The sequence below is a fragment of the Hordeum vulgare genome, chromosome 4H, assembly GCF_904849725.1.
Source record: "Hordeum vulgare subsp. vulgare chromosome 4H, MorexV3_pseudomolecules_assembly, whole genome shotgun sequence".
Classification (NCBI taxonomy): Eukaryota; Viridiplantae; Streptophyta; class Magnoliopsida; order Poales; family Poaceae; genus Hordeum; species Hordeum vulgare.
In genome coordinates, this window is record NC_058521.1 from 36,758,071 (window position 1) to 36,783,842 (window position 25,772).

At 43.9% G+C, this 25,772-nt stretch overlaps 1 protein-coding gene, 1 long non-coding RNA gene and 1 pseudogene across 2 annotated transcripts; 1 reads left to right on the top strand and 2 right to left on the bottom strand.

Annotated features, from left to right (window-relative positions):
* Window positions 1–373: 373 nt before the first annotated feature.
* LOC123451125 lies at window positions 374–10,102 on the bottom strand. The gene is made up of 2 exons (XR_006632101.1): window positions 9,943–10,102; window positions 374–859 (listed from the first exon to the last, which is right to left on the bottom strand). It is a non-coding gene; the product is annotated as an uncharacterized LOC123451125 (long non-coding RNA).
* Window positions 10,103–17,694: 7,592 nt separating this feature from the next.
* Window positions 17,695–19,835, bottom strand: LOC123450233 (annotated as a pseudogene).
* A 1,228-nt stretch (window positions 19,836–21,063) lies between these two features.
* LOC123447758 (protein ANTHESIS POMOTING FACTOR 1) lies at window positions 21,064–25,735 on the top strand. Its single transcript, XM_045124410.1, has 12 exons — window positions 21,064–21,444; window positions 21,555–21,640; window positions 22,801–22,904; window positions 23,485–23,585; window positions 23,656–23,722; window positions 23,810–23,909; window positions 24,331–24,444; window positions 24,515–24,652; window positions 24,737–24,821; window positions 24,923–24,972; window positions 25,072–25,228; window positions 25,316–25,735. Exons 1-11 carry the CDS (start codon window positions 21,438–21,440, stop codon window positions 25,213–25,215), a joined length of 996 nt encoding a protein of 331 aa, XP_044980345.1. The 5' UTR covers window positions 21,064–21,437; the 3' UTR covers window positions 25,216–25,228; window positions 25,316–25,735.
* Window positions 25,736–25,772: the final 37 nt, after the last annotated feature.

Here is a 25,772-nt window from a genome sequence, read left to right on the forward strand (position 1 = left end):
TCTGATCCTTTTAGAAATGCCACAATTCGTGGCGTTGCTGCTGCAAATAGAAACACCAGTCTACCGTGACGTTTCTGCTCCACATTCACACGCTTAACTAGCTCGCGTTCCAGCCCACATAGAAACGCCACGGGGCCTGGCGTTGCTACTCAGGCGGCAAACGCCATGGACCATGGCGTTTCCAATGGCACTGACGAGAGTTGGCCTAGATCCAAGGCCTCGACTCGAAGACCCAACGACCAAGCGTAATGGGAACAGGGTGCTGTCAGTTCGAAGAATGGATAAAGGACTCGACTCCTGCGAGCACTGATGGCGGTTGGCATGGATCGGTAAATAAATTGAGCAGAAATCAACGCAGAAGGAAGAACCAAGATGACAGAAACAAAAGACAAGGTTGAACACAAGTTAAGTGCGAGATCTAGAACACAAGACAAGACAAGTGAAGCCCACAACTGGAAATACTAGATCAGATCATATCTACATGCCAAACACGCCACACCACGATCTATATAATTATTTGAAGAGCTGACACGATTGAGAACGCTAATTAAAGCTATCTATCGGACGGCGACGGGCGGGCGGGGCAGGGCATCACCCTCTCCCTAGGACTTGTTCTTGCCGGAGGCACGGGCATCGGTCCCCGGGCCCTTGCTGGCGACGAGGTCGAGGTCCTCGTCCGTGTAGCCATCGACGCCCTCCCAGGTGAACTTTCTGCCGTGACCGCCCTTCTTGGCATCGCCGCTCATCCCGGACCCCGACTTGCGGTCGCTGCGGCCCTACGATGCCTTGTGGTTGTCCCGGCCCTGCTTCTTCCTGCCGTTCATCACCGAACCGTCTCCTCCTCCCTTCCTTTTTAGCTCTGCAAGAAACAAGTGTTGGGGAACGTCGCATGGGAAACAAAAATTTTCCTACGCGCACGAAGACCTATCATGGTGATGTCCATCTACGAGAGGGGATGAGTGATCTACGTACCCTTGTAGATCGTACAGCAGAAGCGTTAGAGAACGCGGTTGATGTAGTGGAACGTCCTCACGTCCCTCGATCCGCCCCGCGAACAATCCCGCGATCAGTCCCACGATCTAGTACCGAACGGACGGCACCTCCGCGTTCAGCACACGTACAGCTCGACTATGATCTCGGCCTTCTTGATCCAGCAAGAGAGACGGAGAGGTAGAAGAGTTCTCCGGTAGCGTGACGGTGCTCCGGAGGTTGGTGATGACCTTGTCTCAGCAGGGCTCCGCCTGAGCTCCGCAGAAACGCGATCTAGAGGAAAAACCGTGGAGGTATGTGGTCGGGCTGCCGTGGGAAAGTCGTCTCAAATCAGCCCTAAAACCTCCGTATATATAGGTGGGAGGGAGGGGGCCTTGCCTTGGGGCTCAAGGAGCCCCAAGGGGGTCGGCCGAGTCCAAGGGGGGAGGACTCCCCCCCAAACCGAGTTGGACTTGGTTTGGTGGGAGGAGTCCCCCTTCCTTCCCACCTCCTTCCTTTTTTTTCTTTCTCTTTGATTTTTATCTCTATGGCGCATAGGGCACTTGTGGGCTGTCCCACCAGCCCACTAAGGGCTGGTGTGCCTCCCCAAAGGCCTATGGGCTTCCCCGGGGTGGGTTGCCCCCCCCCCGGTGAACTCCCGGAACCCATTCGTCATTCCCGGTACATTCCCGGTAACTCCGAAAACCTTCCGGTAATCAAATGAGGTCATCCTATATATCAATCTTCGTTTCCGGACCATTCCGAAAACCCTCGTGACGTCCGTGATCTCATCCGGGACTCCGAACAACATTCGGTAACCAACCATATAACTCTAATACGCATAAAACAACGTCGAACCTTAAGTGTGCAGATCCTGCGGGTTCGAGAACTATGTAGACATGACCCGAGAGACTCCTCGGTCAATATCCAATAGCGGGACCTGGATGCCCATATTGGATCCTACATATTCTACGAAGATCTTATCGTTTGAACCTCAGTGCCAAGGATTCATATAATCCCGTATGTCATTCCCTTTGTCCTTCGGTATGTTACTTGCCCGAGATTCGATCGTCAGTATCCGTATACCTATTTCAATCTCGTTTACCGGCAAGTCTCTTTACTCGTTCCGTAATACAAGATCCCGCAACTTATACTAAGTCACATTGCTTGCAAGGCTTGCGTGTGATGTTGTATTACCGAGTGGGCCCCGAGATACCTCTCCGTCACACGGAGTGACAAATCCCAGTCTTGATCCATACTAACTCAACTAACACCTTCGGAGATACCTGTAGAGCACCTTTATAGTCACCAAGTTACGTTGCGACGTTTGATACACACAAAACATTCCCCGGTGTCAGTGAGTTATATGATCTCATGGTCATAGGAATAAATACTTGACACGCAGAAAAACAGTAGCAACAAAATGACACGATCAACATGCTACGTCTATTAGTTTGGGTCTAGTCCATCACGTGATTCTCCTAATGACGTGATCCAGTTATCAAGCAACAACACCTTGTTCATAATCAGAAGACACTGACTATCTATGATCAACTGGCTAGCCAACTAGAGGCTTGCTAGGGACAGTGTTTTGTCTATGTATCCACACATGTAAATGAGTCTTCATTCAATAAAATTATAGCATGGATAATAAACGATTATCTTGATACAGGAATCATAATAATAACTATATTTATTATTGCCTCTAGGGCATAATTCCAACAGTCTCCCACTTGCACTAGAGTCAATAATCTAGCCCTCACATCACCATGTGAATTACATTGTAATAAATCTAACACCCATACAGTTCTGGTGTTGATCATGTTTTGGCCGTGGAAGAGGTTTAGTCAGCGGGTCTGCTACATTCAGATCCGTGTGCACTTTGCATATATTCACGTCCTCTCCCTCGACGTAGTCGCGGATGAGGTTGAAGCGTCGTTTGATGTGTCTGGTCTTCTTGTGAAACCGCGGTTCCTTTGCTAAGGCAATGGCACCAGTGTTGTCACAGAACAAGGTTATTGGATTCAGTGCACTTGGCACCACTCCAAGATCCGTCATGAACTGCTTCATCCAGACACCCTCCTTAGCCGCCTCTGAGGCAGCCATGTACTCCGCTTCACATGTAGAATCTGCTACGACGCTTTGCTTGGAGCTGCACCAGCTTACCGCACCCCCATTAAGAATAAATACGTATCTGGTTTGCGACTTAGAGTCGTCCGGATCTGTGTCAAAGCTTGCATCAATGTAACCTTTTACGGCGAGCTCTTCGTCACCTCCATACACAAGAAACATCTCCTTAGTCCTTTTCAGGTACATCAGGATATTCTTGACCGCTGTCCAGTGATCCACTCCTGGATTACTCTGGAACCTACCTGCCATACTTATGGCCAGGCTAACATCCGGTCTAGTGCACAACATCGCATACATGATAGAACCTATGGCTGAAGCATAGGGGACGGAGCGCATATGCTCTCTATCTTCATCAGTTGCTGGGCACTGAGTCTTACTCAATCTCGTACCTTGTAGAACTGGCAAGAACCCTTTCTTGGACTGTTCCATTTTGAACCTCTTCAAAACTTTATCAAGGTATGTGCTTTGTGAAAGTCCTATCAGGCGTTTTGATCTATCCCTATAGATCTTAATGCCTAGAATGTAAGCAGCTTCTCCTAGGTCCTTCATAGAGAAACTTTTATTCAAGTAACCTTTTATGCTCTCCAAAAACTCTACGTTGTTTCCAATCAGTAATATGTCATCCACATATAATATTAGAAACGCCACAGAGCTCCCACTCACTTTCTTGTAAATACAAGATTCTCCAACCACTTGTATAAACCCAAATGCTTTGATCACCTCATCAAAGCGTTTGTTCCAACTCCGAGATGCTTGCACCAGTCCATAAATGGATCGCTGGAGCTTGCACACCTTGTTAGCATTCTTAGGATCGACAAAACCTTCGGGTTGTATCATATACAACTCTTCCTTAAGGAAACCGTTAAGGAACGCCGTTTTGACATCCATCTGCCAGATTTCATAATCGAAAAATGCAGCTATTGCTAACATGATTCTGACGGACTTAAGCATCGCTACAGGTGAGAAAGTCTCATCGTAGTCAACTCCTGGAACTTGTGAAAAACCCTTTGCCACAAGTCGAGCTTTATAAACGGTCACATTGCCGTCAGCGTCCGTCTTCTTCTTAAAGATCCATTTGTTCTTAATAGCCTTGCGGCCCTCAGGTAGTATCTCCAAAGTCCACACTTTGTTCTCATACATGGATCCTATCTCGGATTTCATGGCTTCTAGCCATTTGTTGGAATCTGGCCCCACCATTGCTTCTTCATAATTTGCAGGTTCATTGTTGTCTAACAACATGATTGATAAGACGGGATTACCGTACCACTCTGGAGCAGCACGTGATCTCGTCGACCTGCGTGGTTCAACAGAAACTTGAACTGGAGTTTCATGATCATCATCATTAACTTCCTCCTCAACTGGCGTCGCAACGATAGAGGTTTCCCCTTGCCCTGCGCCACCATCCAGAGGGATGAGAGGTTCGACAACCTCGTCAAGTTCTATCTTCCTCCCACTCAATTCTCTCGAGAGAAACTCCTTCTCGAGTAAAGCTCCGTTTTTAGCAACAAACACTTTGCCCTCGGATTTGAGATAGAAGGTGTACCCAACTGTCTCTTTTGGGTAACCTATGAAGACGCACTTTTCCGCTTTGGGTTCCAGCTTTTCAGGCTGAAGCTTTTTGACATAAGCATCACATCCCCAAACTTTAAGAAACGACAACTTTGGTCTTTTGCCATACCACAGTTCGTATGGTGTCGTCTTAACGGATTTTGATGGTGCCCTATTTAAAGTGAATGCAGCTGTTTCTAATGCATAACCCCAAAACGATAACGGCAAATCAGTAAGAGACATCATAGATCGCACCACCTCTAATAGAGTACGATTACGACGTTCGGACACACCATTACGCTGTGGTGTTCCAGGCGGTGTTAACTGTGAAACAATTCCACATTGTCTTAAGTGAGCACCAAACTCGAAACTCAGATATTCACCCCCACGATCAGACGGTAGGAACTTGATCTTCTTGTTACGATGATTTTCCACTTCACTCTGAAATTGCTTGAACTTTTCAAATGTTTCAGACTTGTGCTTCATCAAGTAGACATAACCATATCTACTTAAATCGTCAGTGAAGGTGAGAAAATAACGATATCCGCCGCGTGCCTCCACGCTCATCGGACCACACACATCGGTATGTATGATTTCCAACAAGTCACTTACACGCTCCATTGTTCCTGAGAACGGAGTCTTAGTCATCTTGCCCATGAGGCATGGTTCGCACGTGTCAAGTGAATCAAAGTCAAGTGACTCCAAAAGTCCATCAGCATGGAGTTTCTTCATGCGCTTTACACCAATATGACCTAAGCGGCAGTGCCACAAAAATATGGCGCTATCATTGTTTACTCTAACTCTTTTGGTCTCAATGTTATGTATATGCGTATCGCTATCAAGATTCAATATGAACAATCCTCTCACATTCGGTGCATGACCATAAAAGATGTTACTCATAGAAATAGAACAACCATTATTCTCTAAATTAAAAGAGTAACCGTCTCGCAATAAACAAGATCCAGATATAATGTTCATGCTCAACGCAGGCACTAAATAACAATGATTTAAGTTCATCACTAATCCCGACGGTAGCTAAAGTGACACTGTGCCGACGGCGATTGCATCAACCTTGGAACCATTTCCTACGCGCATCGTCACTTCATCTTTCGCCAGCCTTCGTCTATTCCGCAGTTCCTGTTTCGAGTTGCAAATATGAGCAACAGAACCGGTATCAAATACCCAGGCACTACTACGAGAGCCGGTTAAGTACACATCAATAACATGTATATCAAATATACCTGTTTTTTCTTTGCCCGCCTTCTTATCTGCCAGATACTTGGGGCAATTGCGCTTCCAGTGACCCATACCCTTGCAATAGTAACACTCCGTTTCCGGCTTAGGTCCAGCTTTGGGTCTCTTCGTCGGATTGGCAACAGGCTTGCCGCTCTTCTTCGAATTGCCCTTCTTGCCTTTGCCGTTTCTCTTGAAACTAGTGGTCTTATTCACCATCAACACTTGATGCTCTTTACGGAGTTCAGACTCTGCGACTTTCAGCATCGCAAACAACTCGCCGGGTGACTTGTTCATCCCTTGCATGTTGTAGTTCAACACAAAGCCTTTATAGCTTGGCGGCAGTGATTGAAGGATTCTGTCAGTGATAGCTTCTTGCGGGAGTTCAATCCCCAGCTCAGCTAGACGGTTTGAGTACCCAGACATTTTGAGCACATGTTCACTTACAGATGAGTTTTCCTCCATCTTGCAAGCATAGAATTTATCGGAGGTCTCATACCTCTCGATCCGGGCGTTCTTCTGAAAGATAAACTCCAACTCCTGGAACATCTCAAATGCTCCATGACGCTCAAAGCGACGTTGAAGTCCCGGTTCTAAGCCATACAAGACTGCACATTGAACTATTGAGTAGTCCTCCTTACGCGCTAACCAAGCGTTCTTAACATCCTGATCAGCCGTAGCGGGTGGTTCATCTCCTAACGCAGCATTAAGGACATAATCCTTCTTCCCAGCTTGTAAGATTAGCTTAAGATTACGAGCCCAGTCTACAAAGTTGCTTCCATCATCTTTCAACTTAGCTTTCTCTAGGAACGTATTAAAATTCAGGATGACTGTCGCGTGAGCCATGATCTACAACACAAATATATTCAAAGTGGACTTTAGACTATGTTCAAGATAATTAGAGTTTAACTTAATCAAATTATACGCTAAACTCCCACTCAAAAAGTACATCTCTCTAGTCATTTGAGTGGTTCATGATCCACTTACACTAGCTCAAGTCCGATCATCACGTGAGTTGACTATAGTTTCAGTGGTAAGCATCCCTATGCTAATCATATCAACTATATGATTCATGATCGACCTTTCGGTCTCATGTGTTCTGAGGCCATGTCTGCACATGCTAGGCTCGTCAAGCTTAACCCGAGTGTTCCGCGTGCGCAACTGTTTTGCACCCGTTGTATGTGAACGTTGAGTCTATCACACCCGATCATCACGTGGTGTCTCGAAACGACGAACTGTAGCAACGGTGCACAGTCGGGGAGAACACAATTTCGTCTTGAAATTTTAGTGAGAGATCACCTCATAATGCTACCGTCGTTCTAAGCAAAATAAGGTGCATAAAAGGATTAACATCACATGCAATTCATAAGTGACATGATATGGCCATCATCACGTGCTTCTTGATCTCCATCACCAAAGGACCTGGCACGATCTTCTTGTCACCGGCGCCACACCATGATCATCCATCAACGTGTTGCCATCGGGGTTGTCGTGATACTCATGCTATTACTACTAAACCTACCTCCTAGCAAAATAGTAAACGCATCTGCAAGCACAAACGTTAGTATAAAGACAACCCTATGGCTCCTGCCGGTTGCCGTACCATCGACGTGCAAGTCGATATTTCTATTACAACATGATCATCTCATACATCCAATATATCACATCACATCGTTGGCCATATCACATCACAAGCATACCCTGCAAAAACAAGTTAGACGTCCTCTAATTTTGTTGTTGCATGTTTTACGTGGTGACCAAGGGTATCTAGTAGGATCGCATCTTACTTACGCAAACACCACAACGGAGATATATGAGTTGCTATTTAACCTCATCCAAGGACCTCCTCGGTCAAATCCGATTCAACTAAAGTTGGAGAAACCGACACTTGCCATTCATCTTTTAGCAAAGAGGGTTACTCGTAACGATGAAACCAGTCTCTCGTAAGCGTACGAGTAATGTCGGTCCAAGCCGCTTCAATCCAACAATACCGCGGAATCAAGAAAAGACTAAGGAGGGCAGCAAAACGCACATCACCGCCCACAAAAACTTTTGTGTTCTACTCGAGAAGACATCTACGCATGAACCTAGCTCATGATGCCACCGTTGGGGAACGTCGCATGGGAAACAAAAATTTTCCTACGCGCACGAAGACCTATCATGGTAATGTCCATCTACGAGAGGGGATGAGTGATCTACGTACCCTTGTAGATCATACAGCAGAAGCGTTAGAGAACGCGGTTGATGTAGTGGAACGTCCTCACGTCCCTCGATACGCCCCGCGAACAATCTCGCGATCAGTCCCACGATCTAGTACCGAACGGACGGCACCTCCGCGTTCAGCACACGTACAGCTCGACGATGATCTCGGCCTTCTTGATCCAGCAAGAGAGACGGAGAGGTAGAAGAGTTCTCCGGCAGCGTGACGGCGCTCCGGAGGTTGGTGATGACCTTGTCTCAGCAGGGCTCCGCCTGAGCTCCGCAGAAACGCGATCTAGAGGAAAAACCGTGGAGGTATGTGGTCGGGCTGCCGTGGGAAAGTCGTCTCAAATCAGCCCTAAAACCTCCGTATATATAGGTGGGAGGGAGGGGGCCTTGCCTTGGGGCTCAAGGAGCCCCAAGGGGGTCGGCCGAGTCCAAGGGGGGAGGACTCCCCCCCCAAACCGAGTTGGACTTGGTTTGGTGGGAGGAGTCCCCCTTCCTTCCCACCTCCTTCCTTTTTTTTTTCTTTCTCTTTGATTTTTATCTCTATGGCGCATAGGGCACTTGTGGGCTGTCCCACCAGCCCACTAAGGGCTGGTGTGCCTCCCCAAAGGCCTATGGGCTTCCCCGGGGTGGGTTGCCCCCCCCCGGTGAACTCTCGGAACCCATTCGTCATTCCCGGTACATTCCCGGTAACTCCGAAAACCTTCCGGTAATCAAATGAGGTCATCCTATATATCAATCTTCGTTTCCGGACCATTCCGGAAACCCTCGTGACGTCCGTGATCTCATCCGGGACTCTGAACAACATTCGGTAACCAACCATATAACTCTAATACGCATAAAACAACGTCGAACCTTAAGTGTGCAGACCCTGCGGGTTCGAGAACTATGTAGACATGACCCGAGAGACTCCTCGGCAATATCCAATAGCGGGACCTGGATGCCCATATTGGATCCTACATATTCTACGAAGATCTTATCCTTTGAACCTCAGTGCCAAGGATTCATATAATCCCGTATGTCATTCCCTTTGTCCTTCGGTATGTTACTTGCCCGAGATTCGATCGTCAGTATCCGTATACCTATTTCAATCTCGTTTACCGGCAAGTCTCTTTACTCGTTCCGTAATACAAGATCCCACAACTTACACTAAGTCACATTGCTTGCAAGGCTTGTGTGTGATGTTGTATTACCGAGTGGGCCCCGAGATACCTCTCCGTCACACGGAGTGACAAATCCCAGTCTTGATCCATACTAACTCAACTAACACCTTCGGAGATACCTGTAGAGCATCTTTAGAGTCACCCAGTTACGTTGCGACGTTTGATACACACAAAGCATTCCTCCGGTGTCAGTGAGTTATATGATCTCATGGTCATAGGAATAAATACTTGACACGCAGAAAACAGTAGCAACAAAATGACACGATCAACATGCTACGTCTATTAGTTTGGGTCTAGTCCATCACGTGATTCTCCTAATGACGTGATCCAGTTATCAAGCAACAACACCTTGTTCATAATCAGAAGACACTGACTATCTATGATCAACTGGCTAGCCAACTAGAGGCTTGCTAGGGACAGTGTTTTGTCTATGTATCCACACATGTAAATGAGTCTTCATTCAATACAATTATAGCATGGATAATAAACGATTATCTTGATACAGGAATCATAATAATAACTATATTTATTATTGCCTCTAGGGCATAATTCCAACAACAAGATCAAGATCTAGCAAGCAATGAGGATGGATGGACGGAAACTAGTAGTATGCTATGCACATCTGCTTCGGTTTGCTCTGATTTGATTTCGCTGGATGGTGGGTTTATTTATGGGGTATCGGATGAGATCTCACGGGGGGTTGGCCTGGATCCAAGGCCTTGACTTGAAGACCCAACGGCCAAGCGTAACGGAAACAGGGTGCAGTCGGTTCGATGAGGGGCAAAGTAGCAACGTCAGCCGGAGTGGCATTTCGGCGTGGTCTCCAACGCGAGCTCATTTGGCGTTTAAGCCGAGAAGCTCTGATTGGTACGGTTTAGTTAGCGGAAAACGCTCTAGATCAACCGGCTGATCCGTTCGGTCCGTAAACCGGCTCCTGGGCCGTTAGATCGTACGTAATCGTACGGTTCAAAGTCGTTCCGTCCGGACAATGGGCAGCGTCGAGTCTCCGACCAGGTTGCAGCACGCGCCGCACCAACCAGGTGTTTTTTGGTCCACCAGAGTCCACCCCGCTACATTGCAGCTCGCCCTTGAGGATTGCAACTTTCCCTCCTCCTCTTCCTCTCTCTTGCTCGATCCACAAATGCCGGATGCGACGGTCGGCGCGGCAGCTGGGCAAGGGACCGGTGGTGCCGGCGGGCAGAGAGGGAGCGGCTACTCGCGCATCTTCTTCGCGCTCCATGGCCGACGATGACCCAGAGCCGAGGTCAGTTTTTTTCTAGATCCCATATGTGCGCGGTAGGAATCACAACATTTCTAGAGGGATGGACGGTGGAGGACCTTGGTAGGTGTAGGTTGGGGGTGGTAGGGAGGAGTTGCTGCGGCGGTTGGTGTTAGGATCGTCGGCGTCCTACCCTTCGCGGGTGGCTTCACTGCGGCGGCGATGTGGTTCTGGGCTGGGGGGATCTCTCTCAGATGTACTAGTTGCTTGTGTCCTCTGCCTAGTACAGTAGCTAGCACCGTACATTCTCACCGATCAACTTGTCCTCTGCCTAGTACAGTAGCTAGCACCAATCAGATGTAGTAGTACCGTAGTATCCCCAGGCCAGTTTGATGTTGGATGTTACAGCAGCTGGCGGTGCAAGGCGTTGTGTACTAGTGCGTGCTCCCGGGCGCATTTCGCCTGGTATCTGCTTCACATATCTCCATGGAGGCCAGTTTGCATCGCTTTCAGACAGAGCAGTTCTGCTGACATGGGGATCGGCTCATGTCACTTGCTCTGTGTCTTATTTCTGCAGGGGAGGCTTCAGCTGGATGTTGGTTAGCTAGCCCATGCCATCTTCCGAAGCAACGGTATGCCCTAGTTTTTCATAAGAGAAAGGGGTGTGTATATATAAGCAGGGAGCATGGGTTCTTTTCTTCAGACATGGGATACAGTTTCGAGTTTGAGTATTGATTAGTCCATCAGCTGAAGAAACAAAATCATAATGGACTCTGAGCATTTCGAGATGGGTGGACGGTGGAGGACCTTGGGTATGTGTAGGTTGGGGGTTGTGAGGACCTTGGGTATCAGACAACTTTTTTGCAGTGTTTGTTGGTTTGTTGTAGTACCATATGTGTGTTTGCTCGTCGATTTGTGTCTGTAACTTGGTAACATGTAAAATTGCTACTTGGTAACTTGTTAACATGCAAATCATCAGGTTGTCTGAGACGCGCGGCACCTGTTTGTTCAAGGCAACTATTTAACATTTTTTAGTTCATGCTCAGCCAGAAGTATGTATTTTGAACATGCTGACCAACGCGTTTTTCTGTTTTTTTTTTGCAGAATGGACGATGATGAATGCCCGGCTGCTGATGGGTCTTTTTCAACGCGTTTCTCAGCCAGTCGCTTGCGCCAGATTGCGGATTGTCAGCCCACAAGTAAGAAGGATGTTATATGCCTATGCAGCTTTGGTTCCCTCTTGAACATCAACTCTTTTTCTGTACCCGCTGATCTGCTGGATTGGGTAGTCATGAAAATTAATCCAGATAAGTCGTTGTTTAGGTATGCATTTTTCAAGCATATTCCTCTTGAGTATCATTTTTCCTATCTTTTTCTTGCAATAGGTTTCGTTTCTTATTGGCTCAACTGTTTACTCTACTTGTTGCAGTCACAGACAGAAGTCCATTTTGTATACAAAAGACATGGTGCGAAAAAATTTCAATGTACCTTCTGGGTCAAGGGCAGTTGAGTTGTTGAGGAGGAATGAACCACATGTGTTGCGTGAACCATATCGAGTTGGGTCGAGGGCCCCAACAAGGCGCACTATCGAAGTGCTTGAAGTTGCAAATGTTCTTGATGTTGTTACTATAAAGAGGGCATGGGTACTGTTGTGTATTGCTCTTGTGCTTTCTCCTGGTACTGGTAACATGGTTCCTTTAGAGTATCTTGCGATCTTGGTTGACATGGACAGTATCAATGAGTTTGCTTGGGATGAGCATTTCTTGGTTGTTGCGTTGAATAAGGTCAAGAAGTATCAAAAGAAGAGGAATGAAGGGAAAACTGCCTTCTGGATCGGTGGCTGTCTACCAATGTTCGCGGTGTGGCCCATGAGCTTGTTGCGTGTCAATATTTTTTGTTTCATTTCTTTTTTTTGCGCTGCAGCATCCATCTATGATAGGTTGTCTCACAATGTTATTTTTATGTTTTGTTTTAGATTATTTACATGGACTTTGTTGAGGTGCCTCGTTTGCTAGCTTCTGAGCATAGAATTGACTACTCTCTCCCAAGGTCTTGCTTCGTTTGCAACGACGACTTTAAGTTGATACAAGAAATTGATAGGAATAAGCTAAGCCTAGATAAGATTGATTTTGGAAAACGAAATGTAAGAGCACATTATCCTTTTATTTTTTTCATTTTTTCCAATCCTTTTTTGTTTGGTTGTGGTTTAAACCTTTTTATGCACTGGTTTTCACAGCTTCGCCGTTTGGCGGAGACGTCGTGCGTACGGCTAGACGGCTGCGGTGAAACTCGACATCAGAACAACAAGTTTGTTCGGACAGATGCACACATCCCTGATATACCAAGCAACTCAACCTTTGATGGATGCGACTTTGGCGGTGATGTCTGTGGCTCTCTAGATGAGTGGTTGCATCCACTGCCTTCAAGTGAGGAAATGGAGGTAAGCACTTTTTTCATGAGGTTCTCATCATTTTTTTCAGCAACAACAACTTGTTGCAATGCTTTATTTTTTTGTTTATTATTTTTGTTGTGTGTGCCTGCTTTTCTTCGTTGAGGGCAATCTACAATTTTTCCTCTGTTTTTCATTTGTTCTTTTCCTTTTGAAACAGATCCCAAGCCACATGATACCAGTATACGAAAAGCACAAGAAGCTGCATGCAACAGAAGTTAAGAAGGTTTTGAAATCATTTGGCCAGGTTCTGGAAGCAATGTTCTGTAAGCGTTTGGCATCTATTTTGGTTGAAGCTAATGCCACTGCAACAAGAAACAATGATCATATGCCCAAAGATGTTACATTTCATGCTCCAGACGGCAATGCACCAGACGTAGATCACACCAGGGCTCCCATCCACACTAGCCCTGAAGCTCACAAAAGTCCTACACCACAAGAAGTGGATGCAGACAAGGAAGTTGCATGTTGTAGCAACACCAACCAGAATGAAGCACAACGGGACATTGGTTTGGAGAAAATGCAGAGTTGCGGGTTTCCAGGGATGGAAGATGTGCAGCAAGGACCTATTCTTGGAGAACGCGAGAAGTCAGTAGGCACTGAAGTTGGTGCAGATGTTTTGAAAGATCCATATGTTGCTGATGAGGGTCAGAATGTTATTCTGTCACACGGCACGATGGCTGCATTGCAAGGACTTGCCTTGGAGTTTGATGATGGTCCATCAATGAGCCTGTTCAAAGAGGGAACTGAAGATTTCGAATGGCTCAATATGGATGATGACACAACAAGGAAGTATAAGGAAGCAAATAAGGGAATGGAAACTCCCATCCATGTTTCAGCAGGACCTACATATGACAAAACCCCAAAGCATGCAACGCAGGGAAACAACACAAAGCTTCCGGGGCAAAACGATGGAGACGGTCCTTGCTTTGACACTGAACCAAAGCTTCCAAGGTCCACTAACATACCGAGACAATCATCTCCAATTGCATTTGCAGATCCACTTGTAGCTCCAAGTTTGCCCCTTTTTTTGGCCATATATTCTGCTTGAAGCTTTTATTTGAATACCATGTATCAAGTAGTTTATTCGGAGTTACTTATGTTTTCTCTCTCTTCATATTTTTGTTTTAGTCCTTGTGCCAGTGCAACAAGGTTAGACTGATGCAGAGATGCATGATCGCCTTGCAAAGATTGTTAGTGATAGCAGCGGGCGAATCAAACATGTGAAGAAGGGAGTAAAGAAGAGAACAACCCAGCCTTCTGTTAGTGCTCAAAGGATGAAGAAGATCAAGATCGAGCCAAAAGATGATGCATTGTACCAACAGTATGTTTTGAGCAGGTACAAGATACCAAAAACAAAACACGGCAAACCGATGTGAGTCTCCTTTTTATCGCTTGTATGTTTTTTCATTTTCATTGTAACATATGGTGTGGTCGTTGGATTGTCGAAAGTAGTAATTTTTTTCCATCTGTTTTCTGTGCTAATTTGTTTTTAAATTTTTGCAGTCCTGATTTCATTGAAATAGAGGGTTTTCACACATCACTTGAGAACTTCCATTCTTCCTTGAAGCCACGAGCCGAGATTGACTCCGATATAATGACACTCTATCTAAAAACATTCAACCTGGAGCAAATGTACAACAGGAAGAAGCCAAAGAAGTTTGAATTCTCTGTCTTCATGGGGGTTAGTGTTACCCACATATAGCTTTTTCCTTTTTCTTCACTTTTTTTTGCACACAATAGACACAGTTAGTGGTAATGAGTATCCAATTCCTTCTTGTTTCCCAGTCTCAATTGGCAGTGGATCCTGGCTTGTTCAATCCCAGAAGTTGCGAAAGAGAGTTCCGAAGGGCTTGCGAAAATAACCAGATTACAAAATCTGATATAGTAAGTTCCAAGTTTCATATTGCACCATTTGTTGTGTGTATCTTATTTTTATATCAAGCCTGTTTTTTATACTTGTAGTTTGTTTTTGTTCCGTCGTAGCTTTTCATTGTTGTTGTCCAGAACAGACATTGGGGTGTAGTTGTTGCTAACTTGATGCATAAACAATTCAATGTCTTCGACTCTATCAAGAATTCCGAGGATGTTACATTGCTCACGAATGCAACCAACAATGTGGTAGTGAAGTTTATTACCTGTCTTTTTCTGAGAGTGATCACTTTTTGTTTCAATATCAGTATGATTCAAACACCAGAATACCTTTTTTTAAAATATTGTTTTTTGTTGCATCCAATCAGATCACCAACATAAAGAAGGTTGCAAACTGCGAATCCGCGTTCAAATTTGATCTCAATTGCTTTGAGATTATCACCCTAGATTACCCAACACAAGAAATACAGTAAGGCTTTGTACCTTGTAGGCTTGTACTTGTTTAGATTCGTGGCTTAGTTCGACCTGTCCATGTTTATCCTTGTGAATGAGGCAACCGTTTTCATCTGTTTTGTGGTTTTTCTCCCCTATATGGCTGCAGGATTTGTGAATGCTGCTCAATAAGGTTTTTTTTCTGATGTAGATAAGGGATTGATTGATAGTTTTCTAATTGATAATTAGTTGACAACTAGTATAGCTGTTGCCTGTTTAGACACCTGGCATGGTACTTTATCAGAAGTTGAAACTACTTATGTTGTCCCCTTACTTTTGTATTAATTTCATACAATCCATCAAGTTTCTGACGCTATGACAATGAAAGCATGCTGGTGGTGTTGTTGCACTTCCTTATATGACAGGATGTTGTTGCTTAGATACATAAGTTTTTCATTCCATTCATTAATGGTGTGAGTGGGTTCATGGGCCTGGGTTAGCCTCTTGGTGTGATGCAACTCACTCCTTATACCTATGGTGAAACTTTTTTAAAAACCCAACAAAGAAACTGGGTTTGACCTGCTGGTATGTCGGTATATAGATGTTATTTCCAGATTTTAGTCTCCACGTTGTGGTGCCAACTACTCGTGCTTAAATTTAACAACCTTTTTGCCTAATATTTTTGTAAATCAATTGTTTTCCTTGTGTGCAACAAGGATGGTATGGATTGACAATGTTGCGCAAGAGTCTTTTTTTGAAAATACTTATATCTTCTTTTTAATGTTTTTTTCAGTTATAATTGTGGCTTCTATGCAATTCTATACTTGGAAAACTACAATGGTGTTGTCATGATGCATTTTGATGAGGTACCGAATTATACTTGCCTGTTACAGTTTTATGATTTTTGTGCCTAAAATGGTGTGCATGATTTTGTTCAATTCAGTTAACGGCCCTTTTCTATCCATTTAACCCCTTTTGGGTTCTTTTTGTTTTTGTTGTCAGACTTACATCCCCAACCTCCGGAAACGAATTGCAGCAAATCTTTTGAAGCATCCCAGCAACAATTTGGACCCTGCAGAGCAGCTGAGGAAGCTGCTGGAAGTTTGATTAAAGATAAATGGTGGAGATGGAACTGGTTTTCGTCGTGGCGACTAAATCGTGCGATTTTTAGTGATGGATTTTGTGGTTTACATTTTGATGTAACCAAGATGTAACCTTTCTTTTTTCATAAGTGTCTAGGAATGTTGCAACTCCGTGTTGGAGGTACTTTGACGCATTGATAGTGTTTATTTTGTTAAATCAACTTGTGGAGGTACTATTGTTGGGATGGTAATATAGAGTGTTCAAAGGAAATTGTTATCAGTCCCCTTTTTCTTTTGTTGAAGATGAATGCAACTCATTTTTTTCTGTGTGATGAATATACGATAATTGTGTTTTTACCATTTTATATACCTTTCATTGTTTGAATTTTAGTGTCAGGTTCTCCTAAGAGTATGTATACAGGGTCCCCATTTTTGCATTTTTTCTTTGAAATGCTGTCAGGAGACATCCTACACATTTTAGTTTCTTTTTGCTTGATGCTTATCACCACAAGCTGTTTTATATCCGAAAATGTAAGGTGATGCATAGATGTTTTTTAACCATACTGATTTTTGAAATTTTATGCTCAGAAGCTATAAGCTAGTTTTTTACCATATATCTTTTTTATAGTTGGCTTTTGTCTCAAAAATGGAGCATAATTGTAAGAACGCTGTGAGCAGAATCAAACATCACCAGTTTTTTGTCCAACACACACTTTGTAGACACTGAAAATTTATACTAAATAGATACCTTCACTATTGTCCATCACACAAATGTAACAATGTTTTTGCTGCTACATTAATTAGCTCTTTACATTTTTTAAGGAGACTTTCTCATGTGACCAAAAACTAGAAAGGAGAAAATTTACGGTGACATAGCAGCCCCTCCATTTCACTTTTTTGTATGCAGCAAGCGAATGAGCTGTTCATGTCTTTTTTCTTTCTCAAAGCCTAAGTAGTAAGTTTTGTTGCTCTAGCGACATTTGCATCCACTGATATTGCAGCTCTCAGGTAGGGACATGTATTCGCAGCATTACCATCCTCGGTGCAATAGTTGCATTTCTAGACAGCCATCGCAAGTTTCAACTGCTCGCAATCTTGGGCGCTGTGACCATCTTCTTTGCAGTATGAGCATATGTCTTTTTTTCTTCTTTGGTCCAAGTTTTCCTCTGGGTTTTGTTTCTTTCTTCTTCTCCTCTGTTTTTGCCTTCTTCTTTGCTGCATCCTCTCTTTGCTCAAGCAAAGTCTTTCTCCTTCTTGATTTTTCCGATGGTCGACCTTTCTTGGGACACACGTTGGGTTTTCAAGCATGACACTCTCCCCGGTATCTTGTTCAACCAGCGGGTTGGGTGCATCTGGTTGTTGGATTGTGGGTTTTGGGGGCTGCTGTCTTGGCTATTTTGTCTGTTGTTTCTTTGGCTGACGCGACACGTGCTGCTGCTGCATTGTTGGTGGCTGCTGCTCATGTTGTGTTGTGTTTTGTTGTGGGGTCTGTTGCTGCTGTTGTGATTCCCGTTGTTCTTGCAATCCCCCTTTTTTGCTGCAGCAATAATGGGCTCAAGTGTATGAGCTGCATCATTTAGTATTTTGTAGGCAACATCATTGCTACAAGCTTGAGAGGCTAACCATGTGAACTTCCTGCACAATGAGTTGTACTTGAGTGTATTGTTCGAAGGGAGCGCAAAATCCGGTAGATGAGCACTATTGCCGGTTGGTGTAGTTGCTTGTTCCGACCAACGTTCTAGCAAGTAGCGTTGTGGTATAGCTTGCACATTGAGGTGGACCATGACTCTAATGATATGCGCACATACGATGCCATTCATTTCGAAACAATTGCAGCTGCACTCAAATATCTCTTGTTCCATCTCAACATTTACTGTAAATATCTTGGGGTCTTCATAGTAATTTGAAAAGATCTCAAATTTCACACCTCTAATGTCAACATAAGGAACTTGGTTCAGAACAAAGCTTGTTGATGCATCCACTTCTGCTTGAAACTTGGAAAACACGCTCCGAGTGTAGAAACCAACTGCCCGACGTTCAATGTTGTACCTAGAGTAAAGCGGGGCTGTGGTTGCTGCACCAATGAAAGCTTGATTGTCCTCACGGTCTAGCATAGTCTCCTGTAGCATCTCATATTGTTGCACAAACCTCCCCACCGAATCTTGAGGGTGCACAAGTGTCTTGAAGTAGGAGTTTAGCCCCTCTGACCTCCCAGTAGTGCTTGTGAAGGGGAAGAAGCACTTCCGAAAGAACGTTGGGACCCACGTGTAACGGGTGCGCCACATGTTGCAAAGATGTCTATTCTCAACTAATTCGAAGCAATGTATCATATGCTGCCAGTTCTCCTCAAATTCATCAACCGTGTTAGAATCGTTGATGCACTTGTAGAAAGCATGCTCAAAAACCTCATCTCTGCTCATTATCCTGCCAAGCTTCTCATGAGCTTTTCTCTGGACATGCCATTTCCAGTATCTGTGCACCGTGTTGGGGAAGACTTGAGATATGAAAGTTTCCATGGCCTTGTCCTGGTCTGTCATAATGTTCAATGGGTGTTCATTGTTCATTGCAAGCAGAATGTTCTCGAAGACCCACTTGAAACTTTCAATCTGTTCATTTGGTAGCAACGCACAACCGAGCAGCACCGTTTGCAAATGGTTGTTCACTCCGACAATCGGAGCAAATGGCATGTTGTATCTATTTGTATAAAATGTTGTATAAAAAAAAACACAGTCTTTGTACTTAGGGTACAATGCCCTTGTCCTGCCATCCACCCAAAAGAGCCCTGTAACTGAGTTGGTGTCCTTATAAACAATTTTTTCATAGTAGAACTGAGGATTCTCAGCTACCCGCCTCTTAAAATACTCAACTGTCAAATCCATGTCTCGGAGGTTTAGGTTTCGGCGCAGCTTTGACCGGACATTTGAAACATCCCTCTTCACGTATGGTAGTATCTTGCGGTCTCTGCCGCGCACCCTTGAGAGCATCCCCATGCACGATGAAGTTGAGAAGTTTACATCATGCATGGTCATTATGAGATCCATATCTTCTTCCGGAATGTTGCGGTGTGAGCGGTAGTATCGTACAAGCTCTAGCTGTGGCATCAGGGGGTGTGTGTGCTACGCAACAAAATGTGATACAACACACTTGTTTCCCTTGATTCCAACTATCATCTTAGCTTTGCAATCATGTCGCAGCAACCTATTCTTTTGACGTTTGTTCATAACATCCATTTCGAAGCAGCTATCTTTGCTAGATGAGGCTGCACCAACTGATAGACCCTCTGAAGCAGTGCTACTATAAGCTTTGCTTCCTGGCTTGCCTGTGTGGACACACTCAAAAACCCTCTTGATAAGTGTCGTAGGACCTTTCTTTTGGTTGTTTCGAGAAGCGCCTATGTGTATTCCAAATCCAGTCTTGAAGGCATATTCATTGTAGAATATTCTAGCATCATCGATAGTGTCAAATTGCATGCCAACAAATGGTAAGAGTGGCTGCGATGAAATTTCTTCTTCCTCATCATCACAATCATACATTGTAGCAGTTGAGTTGAGTCCAGCATGTGAATTCGTTCTTGTATTTGTTACAAAATCATGCGCCGTATAGCTATGTTGAGCTGCTGTTGCATCATGAGCATCCTACAAAAAAACATGAAAAATACATCCATACATCAGTTCTTTTTTAACATCAATAGATCGCCAAGTATGCATGAAATTTGCAGCGCAGTAATTGTTGTAAAAGATTTTTTTTTGCAGGACATGGATACAAGGATTTAACATTTCTTCAGAGTAGTTCATAACAACATATTTCTGATCAGGGCATTTATACACATTTCCAGTTCACAGAAGTTTACAACATTACTAGTTATGTACCATGACTTTTTACTACTTTTTGAACACACATTTTTTTAAACATTGTTGGACAAGGATACAACATTTCTTTTGCACAACAATCATATTGAGTTTGACAGCAGGAGTCTTTTTAGCATACTGGCATTGCAACACAAGCATTGACTAACATACTTAAATGGACATTACTTCATATTTTTGGGGATACATATATTTCTGAACATTTGACTACCATATTCAACACAAGCATTATACTTCATATCTTTTCTGAATACTGTATGATTGTATTTTTACAGCAACCATACTGATTTTTTAACCGGGCAAAGACTACCATGCTCAACTCAAAAAACCATAGAATCACAAGCATTGCTTCATATTTTGACATCATGACTTTTTTTAGCATAGTAACATTGCAACATAAATGTTTTTTTTACAGAGTAACTCACCACATCTGCTGTGGAACCATACGTCTGATTTTCTGAGAATAATACGGTTGGATTTATGTAGCTGGATGCATCTGAGCTTCGAGCAAAAGTTGAAGCAGCCATGTCTATGTAGATGTGTTGCGTCATGGTGGTCCAAACAGTGGGTGGGGAGGGCGGAGTCGTTTGGCGGCTGTGGCATTACAATTAGGTGCAGGCGAGCGAGATCTGCCGCAGGTCGCCGGTCGGCGATGGGGTGTGGGGGGATGGAACGGCGACAGAGGGTGACGGGCAGGAGGGTGGGTGGGGAGAGCGGAGTCGCCGCAGGTCGCCAATCGCGTCACCGCCCGCGATCCGTGGGGATTCAGGTGGGGCGGTGTCGGGATATACGTTTCAATGCAGCAAGCAAAATGCTGCGAGGTGTGTCGACGCGCGGCTGCTCAGGTGGGGCGGTGTCGGAACTTAATCCGACGAGGGGGCTCGACGCATGGGACGGGGGCTTACGGATTTGTAGCAGCCGCCTTACTTAGCAGTCCAGCGGGCCACGCTCCGACCAGCCCAATTCGCTCGCACTTCTTCTTCCTTCGTTCACCTCAATTCGTCCCCCTTCCTCCAGAAAAATAAGAACTTTTGCCCCTCCGCGACGGCGAGCCGCCGCCACTCTCCACCCTCCCCCGCCCTCCTCCGCCCTAGTCCCTATTACCTGGCTGCTGCGCTCCTTCCCCTAAAAAGGAAAAATATTCCCCGTCCTTCCTTGCGCTCCCAGTCTGTGCCGCGCGACCGCCGCCGCCGCCTGCCCTCTCCCGGCGGTCGGCTCCGTGTACAAGGGCTCTCCTGGTGCTACCCCGGCCGCCGAGTGCATACCAAGATGCCCGGTACGAATTCGGACCCTCAGTCCGGCCCAAATATACGGCGCGGTTCGTGTCCCTTGTTTCCCAGGCAGCCAGGCTGATTTATTGTTGTTCTCTTCTTGTTAATTTTGTAGCCGGGGAGAAGGAGGAGCGGGTGACCATGGAGGTCACCGACGAGATGCTCAAGACCATGGAGGTCGGCTTGGCCTTCCGGGACTATGTAAGGGCTGCAATCCGTTTCTCTTACCTGCTGGAATTATGAACTATCCCTTTTTGCTTTATCCTTTCTCGAAAAGCAAGAAGCTCATGGGGGCAGCTGATTGTCTTAGGGTATGTTTGGGTTGCCACCAATGTCTGCCCTACCATATTTTGCTCATTGCCAACTTTTTGGCATGCCATTGCTCCTTTGGCAATCTAGTTCATTTTTCTAGCCGATTTTGGCCAACTTATGGGCAAGCAAAACCTCAACCTAAATCACAAACCAAACACTCCCTTAGTACTGGAGCAACTTACATTGGTCCGAAGAGGGGTTTGTAAGGCCTCGCTTGGAAACTCGTTTTGTTTTTACAGGTGTAATAGTTTACAGAGGTATTATACCGGTCATAAGTATAAAACCAGGTGAAAACTAAACCGGTGGGTGGAGGTGTGTGTTTGTTTTACAAGTGTATTCGGCACAAAAATGGCATCCCAAGCAGGGCCTAATAGTGTTATTAGGTTTTGTAAAAGAAAAAAGTAGTGTTTTTTTTTCATTGATCAGAAGATGGATTGAAATAGTGCTTCCAGTAAGGACTTAGCTAATCCAAATTCCAAAGGTGTAGAGATGCTTATGGATTTAGTTTAGATTACTGCACACAAATGGATTCTCTCTTTGTTTACTGCAAGGATACAAATACACAGAGTTTGAAATGTACATTAGACAGTACAGTGCCTAATGAGTTTGTTTTAGTAGTCCTTTTTTTTAACATTAATTAGATACCATAATATCGAGTTACAAACATTGTTTTAAACTAACTAAGAACAAGTTGCTGAGCTTGAACATAACAACAGCCACCTCTTAGAAGTGAGCTCCTAATTTTGTATTTGAGAAGTCTCTTCTTTCAAAGAAGCTTGCATATGATGAATGTTTATACTCCCTCCGATCCATATTAGTTGTCGCTCAAACGGATGTATCTAGCACTGAAGTACGTCTAGATATAGTAACTTAATTTTATGGCAGATTGGCATCATTAGGCACTATAATTTCCAAGTGGAGGGAGTATTATTTTTTAGCTTACATATAGTAACTTAATTTCACTTTACATTGCATCTTTTCCAGATCATGACATATTTCACTTTACCTGTAGTAACTTGATATTGTGCTATACAATAATTTTATGGCAGATTGGCAGAATTAGTTCTATGGATTTCCACAGCAAGTCCACAAACTATCTTGTGACAGCCAGTGATGATGAATCAATACGCCTATATGACATTCAAAATGCTGTGTGAGTACAAATCATTACTTAATTTTCTTCTGTATTTCATGTTGTATTATCATGTAAAGGGCTTGATTAGATATTATTAGGCACAAGACACAATTTCCTAAGATCTAGTGTTGATATTTGGTTTGCTAGTTGTTCAGTTAACTATATAATACATTATGTTATTGTTAGATTTGTTTAATATGCAATGGTTTGGGTTAGGCTTATACTACACTTGGCTTTTGAAAATGATTTGTTCGACAACTATATGTGGTAGAACCAATATTTGAAAGCAGTCTAATAACTAATCAGAGATATAATTTGATATATATCTGACCGGGAATACACATGACGCCACTCCAAGTCAGCTGTCACCTCTCCTGAGGCGGCCTCTCCAATGGGTCCGGCCTGGCATTCTCTATATGCCTAATGCCTGGGCCCCACATGACTATTGTATTTATTTTAATAGTAGTTAGGAAATTTCCTAGTATGGAATTGGCTCGATGCATATATACTATTGTAGCAATTTTAAATTTTTTTATGTAGTCAGTAATGTATTAGTCCGTTATATGTATTTGATTTCTAACGAAGTTAGAAATTTCAGATGTTTGAAGACCATTAATAGCAAAAAGTATGGGGTTGAACTGGTGTGCTTCACTACAAACCCAACTCTTGTCTTGTACTCCTCGAAAAATGGCTGGGATGGTATGTAATGTACCTTCTATTCGCTTAAGAGTGATTTTAGACCTATACTGAAAAGAATGCACTTTTGCAGAATCTCTGCGTCTACTCTCTCTGAATGATAACCGTTTTGTAAGATATTTCAAAGGCCATCTTGACAGGTCCGTTGTACGCAAGACAAATTATGGCAGCATATTTCAGTTAATCTAACGCGAACAGAAAATCCTTACGCTGTCTGCCTTTTCCAGGGTTGTTGCTATGTCATTATGTTACGAGAAAGACAGTTTTCTCTCTGGTTCACTTGATCGAACTGTTCTCCTATGGGATCTGAGGGCTGACAAAGCACAGGTACAGCTATTGATACTGTAAACTAGAAAATACTATCTAATAAAACCTCTTTCCGATTGATCTCTCGGCCATTTCACTTAACAAGCTGCAATTACAGTTAACAGAGCTATTATGGATTTGTTTCTACCTTTTCTTTTCTCTGTTAAACTATCTTAGTCTCCTTCAGATGATTATCCTGAAGCTAAGTATACCAAGTACTACAGTTGGGACCGAATCCTTAGCATCCCTGTGGTTCTCAATATTTTTTTGTTCCAGGATGATCATTATTGGATTCTGTATTCCTATTTTAAAGGCACAAGGTGTATTGAATATGGTCAATTTAGTTTATCTGGATTTCTTAACATCTAAACACATATGGTGGAGCCATAGGTGAATATTCGATGATTTCTGACTAGTAAATTGTTCCCTTTGGATTTTGTAGGGCTTGCTACGTGTGCAAGGGAGGCCTGCAGTTTCATATGATGATCAGGGTTTAGTTTTTGCAGTTGCTTACGGTGGTTATGTAAGGATGTTTGATGCTCGAAAATTTGAGAAGGTAGTGGTGGTTGACTGTGTTGTTTGACTTGAATTGTTCGATACATTTTAACCATCTTACATCCCTATAGGGGCCTTTTGATATTTTCTCCGTTGGTAATGATGAATCAGAAGCCAATATGATAAAGTTCAGCAGTGATGGAAGGCGGCTTCTTTTAACCACCAAAGCAGGGTGTATTCATGTGCTAGATTCATTTCATGGCAACAATGTAAGCATTTGAGCTACCGACTGTACTTTAAATAACGCAGGCTAAGGGACTTAGAAAACACTCATACGACCTCTTTTTTTGCAGCTAGCAACTTACAATGTTAAGCCAGCTGTAACCAATTCGCCATTGGAGGCATCATTCAGCCCTGATGGAAACCATATCATATCTGGTTAGAAACCTTTCCCTATCACCCTTTCCTATCATCACTCCATTCTCTTTTTCTAAATCAGTAAACCTATTCATTTTTTATTTATTTTTTGGTTCTTGCAGGCTCCGGTGATGGTAGTGTTTTTGCTTGGAGTGTTAGAAGTGGAAAGAAGGTATGGAAGAACCTGGCATGTAACCTTTATAGTTAAATTACACAGTACTATTTATATGTTTTAGTTGTGTAAGCGATATACAATGATGGTCTCCTGCAGGTTGCGCGCTGGGGGAGCACAGATAACGAGCCACCACTGGTTAGGTGGGCTCCAGGATCGCTGATGTTCTTGACTGGATCTTCAGAACTATCCTGCTGGGTCCCGGACCTATCAAAGCTGGGATCGTTTGCCGCTACTAAGTAAATTGATTGTTCTTGTAAGTTTGCATACATTACTTTTATTCATCTGCATAAGAGTAATTTGATTTTCCCATGTTAAGAAGAGAACTTGTTGTTTTCTGTAGATACTGACATTTGACGGATCAATGTGGCTTATCAAGTATGCATATCTATGTAGCAAGGATGATCAACTTTCCACAGGCATTCAGCTGTGAATATGAGGAAGAATAAGCTGTAGCACATTGTATGTCTAGATGTTGGCCTCTCATCTCTCATGTGTCGTTAGGTTTTCTGCGACACTGTTTGCCTTGGTAGAGTGTATGTATAACTGTAAAGTAAGCTCCTCATTGCGCACAGATGTGACATTGAATTGAAACTATGAGCTGTGTGAACAGGATTTTGCGATTTATCGTGTTTTATTATAGTATCATGTAGCACTGCACTCAGTATGATGTCAGTAGCTGACATTACTGTTTCCAAGTGTGAGCTTGCCTTTTGTAACGAGGTGAAATAGTGATATTAATATTTGAACCATGCATCAGTTAGACATGGGCTCTCTTCGGTCTCCGTACACATTTTGAA

Excerpts from the sequence above, each read along its gene's own strand:
- LOC123447758 (XM_045124410.1), top strand. Across the intron at positions 24,822-24,922 it reads TGGAAACCATATCATATCTG|GCTCCGGTGATGGTAGTGTT; the intron begins GTTAGAAACCTT and ends TGGTTCTTGCAG. Across the intron at positions 24,973-25,071 it reads GTGTTAGAAGTGGAAAGAAG|GTTGCGCGCTGGGGGAGCAC; the intron begins GTATGGAAGAAC and ends GGTCTCCTGCAG.